This window comes from Biomphalaria glabrata, chromosome 14, assembly GCF_947242115.1.
Source record: "Biomphalaria glabrata chromosome 14, xgBioGlab47.1, whole genome shotgun sequence".
NCBI lineage: Eukaryota > Metazoa > Mollusca > Gastropoda > Planorbidae > Biomphalaria > Biomphalaria glabrata.
In genome coordinates, this window is record NC_074724.1 from 10,195,100 (window position 1) to 10,209,806 (window position 14,707).

Below are 14,707 nucleotides of genomic sequence, written 5' to 3' on the forward strand. Positions count from 1 at the left end.
GAGAATGCGTTTCGGCATTGAAGAATGCAAAAAAACGCTTTTGGCGACGGGGCTTCGCCCCGAACTCCATTGATAAATAATGAGCTGTATATGTCAGGAGAATGCGTATCTGTATTGAAGAATGAAAGAAAACGCTTTTGGCGTCGGGGCTTCGCCCCGAATTCTTTTTTGAATAATGAGCTGTATATGTCAGGAGAATGCGTTTCTGCATTGAAGAATGCAAGAAAACGCTTTTGGCGTCGGGGCTTCGCCCCGAATTCTTTTTATGAGCAATGAGCTGTATATGTCAGGAGAATGCGTTTCTGCATTGAAGAATGCAAAAAAACGCTTTTGGCGACGGGGCTTCGCCCCGAACTCCATTGATAAATAATGAGCTGTATATGTCAGGAGAATGCGTATCTGTATTGAAGAATGAAAGAAAACGCTTTTGGTGTCGGGGCTTCGCCCCGAATTCTTTTTTGAATAATGAGCTGTATATGTCAGGAGAATGCGTTTCTTCAGTGAAAAAAGCAAGGAAACGCTTTTGGCGTTGGGGCTTTGCCCCGAAACCCACTATGGAACCTTATAGCGCTGCCCCAGTTGTTTTGTTTTTCGCCGAAGGTTGAGAAATGCTGCGCTTTTTTTTCTCATACATATATATATATATGCTGCACGTTTATGCATAGGGTTAGGGTTTACTGGGCGTTAGGGTTAGGGTTTGGAAAAAAATCGCCCCCCCCACTCCAAAGTTCTGGATCCGCCAGTGCATTAAAGAGAGACAATTCGCAGATATTTTCAGTGGTAGAATTAATATATATTTGTTTGAATTTATTTATTAACGAGCTCTGAAGAAGGTATTCAATTGATACTGTTTCCTTTGTACATTTTGTATATTGTGAATTGATTCCTATTTCATGAATTAAAGTTTTGTATTTTAAAGTAAAGGATTATTTGAATTATTATTTGAATCTCTATTTAGATCTAATATCAATGTCGATGTAAGAATCCCTTGCACCACAGGGACATCTTGTGACATCTTTAAACCTCATCAAGAACAACCTGTCACTTATTTGACACCTCAAGATTCTGTGATAATTAAGAACAATCACAACAACAATGAGGTTGTGTGTTGATAACTCAAGAAAAAGGGAAGTAAATAATCCATTAAACGTAAAATGAGATATTGTATTCCTTTTTTAATTTAAAAAACAAAACAAAACAAACAAACAAAAACATTTTTAACATACATAATTTTATTGTGGAATGTACAAATCATTTTGGTAAAAAAATACAAAAACTATTTAAAAACAGCAAGTCACTTAGTGTTTAAGATTTATTCAGGAAGCATTTGTTTCCACCGATTGCGCCGTTTGTTAACAAGGTTACTCCTTTATGGTTCAAGTATAACACACCAAACTAGAGTAATGTGCTAAAAAAAATATTCATATTTTGTAATATTAGTCACTGAAGTTTTATAACACGCACACAAAATAAAAACATTTCTATTTTGGATTTTTTAATTTTTTTAATTTTTTTTTTTGCTGAAAGGGAGGGGGAATGTTTTTAGTGACGCTACAGAAATATTCGTTTCATGAGATATGGAAACCCGAGCGTTGTCTTTCAGTTTGATTCGTAAAAACCAATAGATTAAAGAAACTTTTTTATTTTCTCATCTCGGTGCATGGAAGTCCTATTGAGGGGAAATTCAAACTTCATTATCCTAAAATAGTCAAAACAATTTATGTTTTTAGTTTTGTGATTTTTACGTCTTGAGAGTCGATCTTTTCATTTTGCATTTTCTCATTTGACCACAGAGGCCAATGTCAGATTCACATCCGCGAACATAGGTAGGATATTTGTAATCTCCAGATCTTGAAGCGCTTTAAGCCGTCTTCCTTCTTCTGGAGTGTACGCCAGTAACCCAGGACCCTTCTTTGATGATTGCTTTTGTGTGGATCAATCCACAAGCAGGTTTATTCACCTTGATTAGAGCCAATATATTATTCTAAGCATATATTTGGAAGTCTAAGCCTTTGAAATATACTAAGGCAGCAAGTAGCTCTATTGAATAGTTTTTATTACTTATACATAAATTAAGTAATTGGTAGGCTAAAGCTATCTTATTTAATAATAATCAAAAGGCTAATTAAAGTTCTTATATTGTATATACATTTGTATATTTAAATGTCTGATATTAGACCTACTATCGTGATATCGATACATCATTGTTTACAACATAAGTAATTTAGTTTTATGCAAGAAGGAGATTGTTAAAATTGCTTATCATGAAATAGCCTGAGTTTGCTCATACCATCTCAATTCAATAATGTCAATATAATCTAAGATATTATATTACTTTGAGACTTATTATAGTTTATATTTATTATTATGATTATAGTTGAAATACTTAAATGCTAGTAAGCAAGAAGTTTGAACACGATTAAAACTATCCAACAAATTGAGACGCTGTGTAAATGTGGAGCAAAGTTGTTGGTGCGTTCACCTGAAGAAAAAAAATACACTTAAATAAATAGAGGCATACATAACAAAAAGAAGCAGAATGATCTAAGGAAAGAACGAAAAAGACAGCGAGAGAGAGAGAGAAAGTATGAGAAAAAAACTGTGTGCATGAAAAAAAGTTGTTGTTTTTTTTTAACAAAGAGAAAGAGTATAGAGTGAAAGAAAAAAATGAAATAAGATTAGGATGAGGTACTCAAAAATAAAAAAAAGAACTTAAGAGAGAAAAAGAATAAGCAAACGAAAAAAGAAAAGAAAAGAAAAGCATCAAGATTCAAAGGTAGTGATACAGATAGAACCAAAAACTATTGGAAATGAGAGAAAGAGAGAGTTACTTAGTAGAATCGGAGTAATATCGGAGTTATTAGCCAATGCTTCCAAGACTATTTCAAATATAACGCAATATATATAGGCCTTCATGTCCAGGGGCGGACTGTGTGTCAGAATCGGCCCGGGCATTCTTTTACAATGGGGCCCATACTTTAATTATCATTCGATTGACATCCAATTATCGGCATAGCTGCCTTCATATTCATTAAGTTTGAGTATCGATTACTGTACACATGCATACAGTGAGCTTTAAATTTTATATAAAATAAAAGACTTATGTTGCTTTTTAATCGCTCAGAGTGCAGCTCATAAAAAAGTGAAGCCTACTACTAGCAGCATTGTCTACGATGAAGGCTATTACATTACTTCCAAAAATGTGTTTGATTATATTAGTATTACACTTAATAGAGATTTCTTTTAAACACAGTGTCGAAAGGACCCTTTTTATAAAGAATATTATAAAACCTTTAACAATCTGATATATAGCATCCATACGGCGCTTTGAATGGCCCTACAGTCCCTTTTGGGTACCGGCCCACCGGGCATTTGCAAGAATGTCAATTTAGCCAGTCCGCCCCTGAAAATGTTCTTAATTAATAATTGTGAAAATAAATAACTTGAAACTTTATGAACATAAACTTACCAAAAACCCCAAAGTCAATGATGGTAAAATTAGACACGCCATTGCTAACATTTAATCTGTACTCTGGTAAATTTAGAGTCAAGTCTTTATTCAGGAATGTGACATTGATATAGCCCACTGCTTTATATTGGTTCGAGGACTTAATGATATCAGTAGATCTTATATAGGTCAGGTTGACTCCTTCTGTTAAAATGTCTATGCCTGACCCTTTCACAAACTCTTCTTTTCTGAAGAGTTTCATGGTGGAGGGCTCGGGACATCCGGTTACTTCTATCAGCACAAAGGCCGTGTCGTTATTAATGCCAGAGTACTGCAACTTGTAGAATGTTTGGTTGTCTTTCTTCATTGTCTGATCTAAATGCAAATAGAATAATGCTCATTATAAAAGCTTTACAACATTGATAATGTGATGTGTGCCCTCTTAATTAAGGACTTCAAAAATATTTCCTTATCAATATTGTCTTGCATTGTTAGGTCATAATTTTTTTCATAAGATCAGTCACTAAAAGCAAATTAAGTATGTTTACTTATTTACAATATAAGTAGAAATATATATATATTTTTTAGGCCTGTCTTAAAACTGCACGAGACAGTCTTAGTTATTCATATTGCATTTAAAATGGACCTTAAAAGTGGACATTGAAGTGGACTAAATCGAAGTCGAAGCCCTTGACCACACTTTGTGGATAAAGATGGTGTCAAAGAAAGAGTTGCACAGACAAATGGTTGGGTTCCTCTACCATCTAAGCGAGAGCGATTGTCTCCGCAGAAAAGGGCTCTACAGTTCAATAAAAAAAAATGTCTGAAGGATGTCAAAACAAATATAAGAGTCAATTTATTTCAAGATTATCTGATATGGTGGCCCAAGCTTAACAAAAGTGTCCTGTGGCTAGGGCACCGATCAACATCCTTTACTTTTTCTGATCTAATGTCACCGGGATTCAAACTAAAGATACATCAGTTCCTTAGCCAAGGACTTTACCACGTGGCCACCACATCCCATGTATATTGAAATGTTCAAATAAAATAGTTTAAAAGCTCATGTGTCACAAATTGATATAAATGTATAATATGTACATAAGCACAGTGACAAATTAATTTCATCATACTGGTGCATAAACATCAGCCAGGAAAACGAGTGACTTGGCGGAGTTTAAGTCATATGCATGATTAGATGAATGACGCTAATGAAGTAATCATCTTCTTTTGTGAAGTAACGTCTGTATTATATAAGGTAAGATTACAGTATTCTAATTCCTATCCAAGATGACACTCATTGCTTCTTGTCATTCTGCGCTTCTCCTAATATTCAGTAACAAGCGTTTTATAACGAGAATAAATATTTAAGAAAAAAAAAAAACACTTTTGGTTTTAGATTTGTTTTTAAGTTTACAACTCTAGAATGATAATCGAATATTTTATAGTTGCCGCTTGTCTCCCTGTAAAAGAGGAGACTCGTACAATCAATATTGTACTCGCTATTTCTTTTTAAAAAGGCTTAACAGAAATGCTCGCATTGATCGATTTGTAAGGGAATTAACCAACCTGGAGATACAACATATACAGATTTTGACTTCCGGTTTTCTAGTTGTTGTCCAGTGAAGCACATGTAGTAACCGTAATCAGAGGGGCTTCTCATTGTCCACGTCATGTCTTTGGTTGGATAGTCATACATTATGTATCCGTTGTTCATTGATGGCCCGACTTGAAGAAATTTGAGAACAAGTGGAGAGCCTTGAGTCACACAGCTTAATGTCACATTGTCAGCAATGTTTGCACAGACACCGATCGGATTCTCGTCGACTGTGAAGTTAACTATCTTTGTAGATTCTGTCGTACAAATAAGGGAGGTAGTCATTAAACAAAATTGTCTAAAACATTTTTAGGAATATATATATATGGTTGTTAAAATAAAAGATCTATGAAATATGAAATGTAGAAAAAGAAAGAAAAAGTTATAGATAGAGAAATAATAAGAAATATATTTAATGTTTTTTTTTAAATAATTAACTTTGAGATGAAACTGCATATATTCATAAAGATCTAATTAAATGTATGAATAATGTTCCACCATTTATTAACATTTAAGTTCAATCTGTATGAATGGCACCCAAAAGTCCGACATTATCATTGATCATCTTAACCTAATTATGACAAACACCAAATTTAAATAATTGAAAACAAATACCGATTAAAGCTGAATAGACTTTAGGCTTTGCTTAATTAGCAAAACCTAATAAGGTCTAAACTGGGTATCAACGAGCGTTTCATACACAACGAAAACCTGTTCTGGATTGAATGTTATGCTAATGAAGTATCTATATATTATTCTTTTGGTCTTACTATCAACTGTAAACTTACAATTAATTTTATACGATTTTGATGTTCCTTTAGAAATGTAAATTGCTAAGTCTTATCAGTACGCTAAAAGATCAAATTTGGTGAGAATTTAAAGCTGAGGCATCATGAAATCAGTCCGAAGGCAGTCGTTTGAAATGTAATAAAATTTGGGATTTAAAAAAAATCTGTACACCGTCTAAAACATTCACTGACCATAATAATAACTTGCGGAAGAAACTGATGTCACAGATGTGTTTCCGTTCTTTAAGTCTTGTGTGAAGTTGATGTTGAACTTAATCCCGTTTTCAAACATCCTGGAATCTAATATATGATAGCATTCGGCAGAGTAAGTGGTGACATTATCCTTGTCCATTTGCATGTATGGCTTGGCTTGGTAGCTATTAATTTGAACCGTATAATACTGAAAGTACATAAAATAGAGACAACAGTCCATTAAGATATAGATCTGATGCGCGTGTGAAGAATTAATATGTCAATCGTAGAAAAGGCAGAAATTAGTTGATAAGATGTGGATTTCTAGTTTTATTTTATGACACATACATATTAGACATAGAAAAGCAGCAACAGGAACAAAAGTGTTCAAATGAGAGAAAGTAGTGAATTACTTTACTCTAACTAATGCCAAGTACCCATTATAGCTGGGTGGACACAGAGCCACCCAAAGATCCCGAGATTAAAATCCCAGTCTTCACCAGGATTCGAACCAGGGACCCCTTACACCATATGAAATAAATTCAACACTATATCATACAATACAATATTACAAATATAGAAAAAAAGTCCTTCTACTTATTTTATATTGCAATGATAATGTAATTATATTGATATAATAAGGTTTTAAAAATTCCAAAGCAAACTGCATTTTAAGTAAAAATAATTAGCGCCTATGGTTAATATCTAGGGATCGTTAACAAATTGTACAGGTGTGATTAAAATACACCCAATTTGTCTTGGTTCTTTCTGTCTTCAGTTACAAAAAATAAACCCAAGACAGCAACAGGTCCATCATTGATTGCCCTGCGTTATAATCAAACCAAATCTAGTTAGTCCTTCTAGTGCGATCCATAGAAATGATTAGTGATACGTTTGGAAGTAACTTAGTTTCAGGATCTATCGCAGCGAATCTCAACCTTTTATGCTCGGCGACCCCTTTTTACAATCCCCCACTTAGACGCGAACCCCCCCCCACCCCCGCACACACAAACGGCAATAGAAGAATAGACAATAACAATCCATCTTTTCAATGGTCTTTTAGTAACCCCTGGCAAATCGTCAATCGACCCCCAAGGGGGGTCGCGAACCACAGGCTGAGTACCCCTGAATTCTATCGGATGAAATAGTGATACATATTGATAGTAACATAAAGAGACTTCAATATGGGACAGAGAAAACACCTCTCCTAGACAGAGAAAACACCTCTCCTAGACAGAGAAAACACCTCTCATAGACAGAGAAAACACTGAGCATTGACATTCTAGGCACTATTAACACATCTCCTAAAAGCATTGACATTCTAGGCACTACTAACACTTCTCCTAAAAGCATTGACATTCTCGGCACTACTAACACTTCTCCTAAAAGCATTGACATTCTAGGCACTACTAACACTTCTCCTAAAAGCATTGACATTCTCGGCACTACTAACACTTCTCCTAAAAGCATTGACATTCTAGGCACTACTAACACTTCTCCTAAAAGCATTGACATTCTAGGCACTACTAACACATCTCCTAAAAGCATTGACATTCTAGGCACTACTAACACATCTCCTAAAAGCATTGACATTCTCGGCACTACTAGCACATCTCCTAAAAGCATTGACATTCTAGGCACTACTAACACTTCTCCTAAAAGCATTGACATTCTGGCACTACTAGAGTAAGTGAAAAGAAAATAATACCTTAGACGTGTATAAGATGCTGCAACTAGCTGTTCCTATTGCAATGGGTGCAACGCATGAAACACATAACATTTTTTTGAGGCCGAAAATACAAGCAGGAATATCATAGTTAGGGTCTGTGCACACAGGGGCTTGAAGCTCTTCTGTTGAAAAAGTGCCAATATATACATCACGTAATTCAAAATTCTTAAACAAACATATAAATAGAAAGATAAATAGATGATAGATAGATAGATAGATAGATAGATAGATAGATAGATAGATAGATAGATAGATAGATAGATAGATAGATAGATAGATAGATAGATACAGTGCTTTTTTGTGACGGTACGCACCGGTAAGGCACCGTTTTCAATATTAAAAAAAATTATTACTTTTCATGCATTTTAACGTTTATTAATTATTTATAAGTAGTTAAAAGTTAGGCAATCCATCACTGAGTACCGGCATCTATTTTTTATTTAGATAGATAGATTGATAGATAGATAGATAGATAGATAGATAGATAGATAGATAGATAGATAGTTTATATAAAAAGGCCATGTACTTGGAAAATGGAGCTTTATGGTGTCACTTTCCACACTTGAATCGTTTCCGACATATGCAATCAACTTGAGGTCGTAATAACCTGGTTGTAAATGTGCCGTGTTGACCTTTATTAAACATGTTGTCCTGGGAATGTTCACTTGAGATAGCTGGACATCAGAACTATCGGACGTACAGTTTAATGCTATGCTGGATGTATAGTTCAATGAAGTATCCTGAAACGGTAAATAATTTAATTAATAACACACAATTTAGTTTTAAAGGTATCAGTAAAATTACCCCTTTTCGTATTTTTAGGATTGGGGGGAAGGGGAGGGCAAATGGCATACAATTTATATGTGTTTATGGCCGAGGGTGTAATGTTGCCAACCAATTGTCTTTACGTCCCCTAAATATGTCAGGTATCCATTAGAACTGCTTGTTTTAACTCTTTCTCTCCTAACTGACGATACCAGCGTTGATTCTACTAGAATGTGGTAAATAATTACGGAGAGAAAGAGTTAAGACTCATTATTAATCCTGTAGACATATAATGACCTCAGAAATGTGTTAGTGTGTTACGGGACTTAAGTTTGGAATTTTCTCGATTGAGAGATTAAGGATTGTTTTCTGTGTTTATGTTTGTGGATCAGTGGATGTGAAGTAGCTTTTGAGTATGTAAAGTATTCCTTTGACCTGGATTATTGACTTATTACTACTGGATTGTGCTTCGGGGAGAAGTCTGCAGTCAGAGTGATAGCGGCGTCGGGCAATCGTTGAGATTTTATTATTATTATTATTTATTTAACCCACGTACTAACAATATTAATAATCTCGAATATAATACTTGTTACTTACGTTCGACGTAAAATTGACACTGAACGCTGACTGAGGAAGTAGAACTTGTGTTTTACAAGTGACTAGAATGGACTCAAACGTGGCACTGCTAACTGTACAGGTTACATTTCTGGGAGTCTCTGAAAACAAGGTTTACGACATATAATTTAACAAGTTTGTGTTGATTTCTGTTATTAATTCCATTCTGAGTGGATCTTTTGTTTTTTCAAACATAAATTGATACTCTTACATTACAGAAGAAAAAAAAAAAACAATGTATATTATAATTTTGAGAAAATATTTTTGTCAGTGCAACGCGTTATTTCATTGTCTTAAAAATTATGTTGAAATGTTTCGTTGGAAGTATTAGAGCTAATCGAAAAATATATACAAAGTTTTTAGTTAAAATTAAATTACCGATGACCTAATGGATAAAATAATGAATTATACTGTGCTTGTTAATTAAGATAACGACTTATATATATATATAACAGGGAGTGATAAATAGATAGATAGATAGATAGATAGATAGATAGATAGATAGATAGATAGATAGATAGATAGATAGATAGATAGATAGATAGATAGATAGATAGAAAGAAAGAAAGATAGATAGATAGATAGATAATAGATAGATAAATAGATAGATAAATAGATAGATAGATAGACAGATAGACAGACTAGCAGAAAGACAGACATACAGACAGATAGATAAATAAACGGCTTAACCTATTTGGTCTTAAATTAGAAAAATTTATTTTTTCTCTTCTGTACCCAAGACTTCATACCAAGCACCCACATTCCACACACTTAAACATATTTGCCCGTACCATAGCCTAGTTTATCATACATTTTCTTTTGTTCTCTTATTGAAGGTTATAATAAAGCAAAACTAAGTTGTTTTTTTTAGAAGATAACATTACAAAAAGATATAAATTGATTTGTTTACGCTTCATATCATGAAATTATAATCTGTCACAAGTAATGAATCTAATTTCAAGACACGCTCTCTTTGTCATCATCTAATACTTACCCAATGCCTGAACACAGGTTAGAAGAGAAACAAACAGAAGCTGATAAACGAACATTTTTTTTTAAATGTTATAGAAGTGTCGTATTCAAAATAGTATCCTTCCACTATATATACTTATGTGCTATTCTAACCGATGTCAGATGCACTAATACACTAGCTACGATTTCATTGCATCTTAAATCTAAGCGTTTGCGTATTGACCAACCCACGTCATTGCGACATTAAACAGTCATAGCTATGAAAAAAACATGTCAACTAGGCCATAGTTCGCCTGCATTGATCCTTCTAGTAGCACATGATACAATGGGTTTATAGTGCGTGCTATTTTTAGCACATATCCAACGCGTATCGCAAATTGTATATGAAGAAATTAAATTGATGACGTAATCGTTCTGTTTGTCTAGTGATTCGACCGTGAGTTTGTCTAAGTCCTTTATAGTCATTGCTTCTTACTGTACTTAGATGTTCACAAGAGATCAAGAGATCATCAAGAGATGAGTGTGAATTTACTTTCACCTTTTGTTTCTCAAACAGCGTTCAGTAGTGAAGATGTGCACTGTCAATGATAGTAATATTAATGATTTCCTGGTTTACATATTAAATTTAAAGATCAATCTACGTTTAAGGAATCATTGTAACATAGAAAAAGAAAAGAAAGTGATATAAACAATGTGGGTTAATATAATTTAAAAAAAAAATAATTAAAAAATAATGAGGGATAATGAAATGAGAAGAAAATTGAGGAAAAAGGTTTGCTGAAAAGCAAATACGTTTTTATCATTTCAATTACATACTTTTTATGTACTACTCATCCATCGTACACCATACACACCTACATATATCTATTTATCCATCTATCTGTCTATCTGTCTGTCTGTCTGTCTATATATCTATCTGTCTGTATGTCTGTCTGTCTGTATGTCTGTCTGCCTGTTTATCTATCTATCTTGTTCCGAATTCTACCAATCCTTTCCCCAACAAACCTGAATGCGGATATCAATACATATGTATACACACCTTAGAAGAAAAGATCCAATAATTAAACGAATTCATTACAGAGAAGATCCTGTATTTGTTTTTATAGAATGTCAAAAAGAAATTTCTTTGCAAGTTAAAAATGCAAAAAAACTTTTTTTTTCCTCTTTCGAATGCCCAAATATTTGTATATAATTATAATATGCCGTTACCGATAATTTTAAAATTTAGCTAGATGAAATTTTGTGAATCTCTAATGTTAATATAAAAATTAAATTTAATAGTAGAGAGGGGGGGAATAGTAAGAGGTTTTACTTACTTTTAGTATTTTAACGATAAAAATTACATTTTATTTTTATATTAAGACTTCAGGATTGACCTAAAAGTCTATAAATAGAAAATGACTAACACATACTCCCGTACAAAAACCTGGCTTATACCTATTACCTAATGTTATCTGGTGTTGCTAAATTTGGATCTCTCGGGTATATAGTTTGCCATAGACTCTTGATTATCTATTATGTATGGTGCAGAGAATTAAATGTTATTGAGTATGGAATTTTTTTTTTCAAACTGAAAATCTTGTAGTTAAATTGAAAATATAGAAATATCTCCATGCCTCTACTAAAGAGACAATACATTGACACCATAACCAATATAATTCTGATTAGTTTAATATTAATTGAGATTCATCACGACACTTACCCTTAATATATTTTAAACTACGACTAGAATAAACTATGATATTATATGTACTCATTGGAAGCGTGGTCGAGAACGCGTAAACTTAGCCTGGCTGGGCTACCTATGAAGGGGGCTCGAGGTTCGACACCCGACTCGAGAACAGAGTTGTGTTTACTGAGCGCCTAAAGGTGGACTCAAAGGGCCCAAAGATCTCGAAATTAAAACTTCCAGTCTTCACCAGGATTCGAACACGGGACCCCCTATTCGGAAGTAAGCGCCTACTGAAGGTGGAAATAACCAACTTTAAATAATCCCTGAAAATCATTGTTGTTTCGTGAACGAAACAATGTCAATCTGTTTGTGGTGAAATCTATGCAGGGTTTCAATTAATGTGTGAAAATGTATAGAATACAAATTTAAATTACAAGTCTTTAAAAGAATGACACCATATTTTCAAACTCTTATAGCTTTTAAATATTGTAGATGTATTATATCGGCTAATATATATATGTACACACACACACATGCACACACCATAACGAATTCTAATTAAATTAAATCCTGAATATGCCTATATATTTTTTTTTGTAGACAATCGCCACCACATAATAAAAACCACCTTATTTAGTCTTTTGTAAAGAAAAAATGTAAGCTTTATAGTATCCCTAACCCTACCATATATTACAAGTAATGCAAAAAATCTGTTAAAATAAGATTTTTTAATATTATAAATAAGTTTTTAAAATGGTTGTCTTGTAGATCTTTTATTTTTAACAATCTGTAACTGATTTACAAACATTAACTCCATTTCAAAGTCACAAGTAACGAATTTCCCTTTTACTCTCAAAACATTGTTTTTTAAATGTGTATATATCATGATAAGTAGATCTAGTATTTTTCATTGCACACCAAGAATAAGGTATTAACAGTGGCGTAGCTAGGGTGGGGGAGGAGTTGCAAGAATTTGAAATTTCCCCCCGAGGCCCCACTTGAAGGGGGTGCCAAAATGAGTGTTGTTTACATTAAAAATGAAATATTATGCAAAATGCAGGGGCCTCAAAGAGGTATGAATGGGTTTTCATGTTTCTGTACTTTTGAGACGTTTGTCTTCAAAACTGATCATTCATGTGTAACTATAAAGAAAGAGTCTCTATTAAGGCTGTTGCTACTCACTGTTATAAAAAAAAATTTTGGCTTATTTTAAAATTCTTCCGCCTCCTAATTGCGGTATAATAAGTGGTAAAGTGCTTGGCTTCCTAACCGAAGAGTTCTATGTTGTAATCTCGGTGAAGACTTGGATGATTAATTTTGGGATTTTAAAGGTGCTCCACTCAAATCTAATGGGTGCCTGACATTAATTGGGAGACGTAAAGTCGTTGGTCGTTGTACTGTCCACATGACACCGTTGTCAACCGTCGGCCACAGAAACAGATGACCCTTACATCATCCATCCTACAGATCGCAAGCTCTGAAAGGGCTTTCGGTGTAACAGAGATTCCCCATGGAAACGCTTCTTTAGAATACTAACGCATTTTTTTTATCAAATGCTGTGATGTCGTTTCATTTGTTACAGTCTTAAAGTGACAGATTAATATTAATTATGAACTATGAGTTTATATATTAAAATATTTTTTATATCTTTGGGCTGGGGATTTAGATGTATACATGTTTTGAACGAATTTAATTAATTTTTACGCCTCGATTTAAAATAAGGATTAACTACGTTTCAGCCACAGGCGGTGTAACAGGGTTCGATACCAGAATTGAATAGGCGATTCTAAAGTTCGATTTCGTTTATGGTGTTTCTGTTTTGAGAAAATGTGTGTCCGTCCATTGCATGCATTCCCTCCCATTTAGGATCTATCTATCTATCTATCTATCTATCTATCTATCTATCTATCTATCTATCTATCTATCTATCTATCTATCTGTCTGTCTGTCTGTCTGTCTGTCTGTCTATCTATCTAGTATAATGACTTTGCACGTTGTGTGTATTGCGCATTTCTACAGAACTTTGATAAATGTTGCAGGTGCTTGACTTTCCTGTACGGCTAATAAGTTTAGGTAAGCGAACTTTTGGCTACCTTTATAACAAGATAAATCACTAAGTCAACACTGGTTAGAATACTAACTTTAATACTAAATGGGCAGAGTGTTTGTCACCAAGTGTAGTCAATAAATGTTGCGTTCAAAGTCCAATTGCTATGTTGTGTCGATATTAATTACAATTCTACACAATCAATCAATCACCCCCCTCTCTCTCTATCTTTCGTTCTCTCTCTCTCTTTTTCTCTCTCTCGCCCTCTCTCTCTCTCTCTCTCTTTATTGTTCCCTCTCCAATACAACAAATAATTCTTACAATTTAAAATACATTTTCTTTTTCTACAATTTTTGGTTATTCTTTATGTTATATTAGACATGATCCTCAGCGTGTCTCATTAGCACTGAGACTAATAGATATTTATTGATCCTTATCGGATAGTTGATGTGATAACAGAGACTATATTAAAAAAAAAACACAAAAAAAAACAAAAAACGACAACATCATTCGACTAATAAGAACAGTCAACACACAGAGAATATAATTAAAAGACTACGCACAGACGTCTTGGTCCTTCTCACGTCAAAGAGAGCGCTGATACTGTCTGACATATTTCCCCCATTCAGACTTTGCGATCTGTAGGGCAGATGATATAAAGGCTGTTTCTGTGGCCAACGGTTAACGAAGGTGTCGTGTGGCCAGCACAACGATCAACCGCCTTTACTTTTTCCAAACTATAGGCAAGTATTCATTAGAGCTGGATGGAATCAGAGGCGTCCGCAGAACCCGAAATTTAAAATTCCGGTCCTCACCAGGTTTTGATCTCGTGACCCCGTTCGTAAGCAAAGCGCTTTACCGCTGAGCAACCGCGAATTACCAGTA

At 34.0% G+C, this 14,707-nt stretch overlaps 2 protein-coding genes across 2 annotated transcripts in view; one reads left to right on the top strand and one right to left on the bottom strand.

The window, feature by feature from the left end:
• The window catches only part of LOC106069203 (phospholipase A and acyltransferase 4-like), a 410,743-nt gene that overhangs the window by 64,309 nt on the left and 331,727 nt on the right, over window positions 1–14,707 (top strand). The gene's annotated exons all lie outside the window — the stretch shown is intronic.
• On the bottom strand, window positions 1,213–10,379 carry LOC106076683 (uncharacterized). The gene is made up of 8 exons (XM_056009445.1): window positions 10,126–10,379; window positions 9,114–9,232; window positions 8,278–8,491; window positions 7,731–7,873; window positions 6,023–6,230; window positions 5,015–5,299; window positions 3,470–3,823; window positions 1,213–2,482 (listed from the first exon to the last, which is right to left on the bottom strand). Exons 1-8 carry the CDS (start codon window positions 10,178–10,180, stop codon window positions 2,394–2,396), a joined length of 1,467 nt encoding a protein of 488 aa, XP_055865420.1. The 5' UTR covers window positions 10,181–10,379; the 3' UTR covers window positions 1,213–2,393.

Excerpts from the sequence above, each read along its gene's own strand:
- LOC106076683 (XM_056009445.1), bottom strand. The coding sequence starts at position 10,180 with ATGTTCGTTTATCAGCTTCTGTTTGTTTCTCTTCTAACCTGTGTTCAG. Across the intron at positions 9,233-10,125 it reads AACCTGTGTTCAGGCATTGG|AGACTCCCAGAAATGTAACC; the intron begins GTAAGTATTAGA and ends CCTTGTTTTCAG. Across the intron at positions 2,483-3,469 it reads CATTGACTTTGGGGTTTTTG|GTGAACGCACCAACAACTTT; the intron begins GTAAGTTTATGT and ends TTTTTTCTTCAG.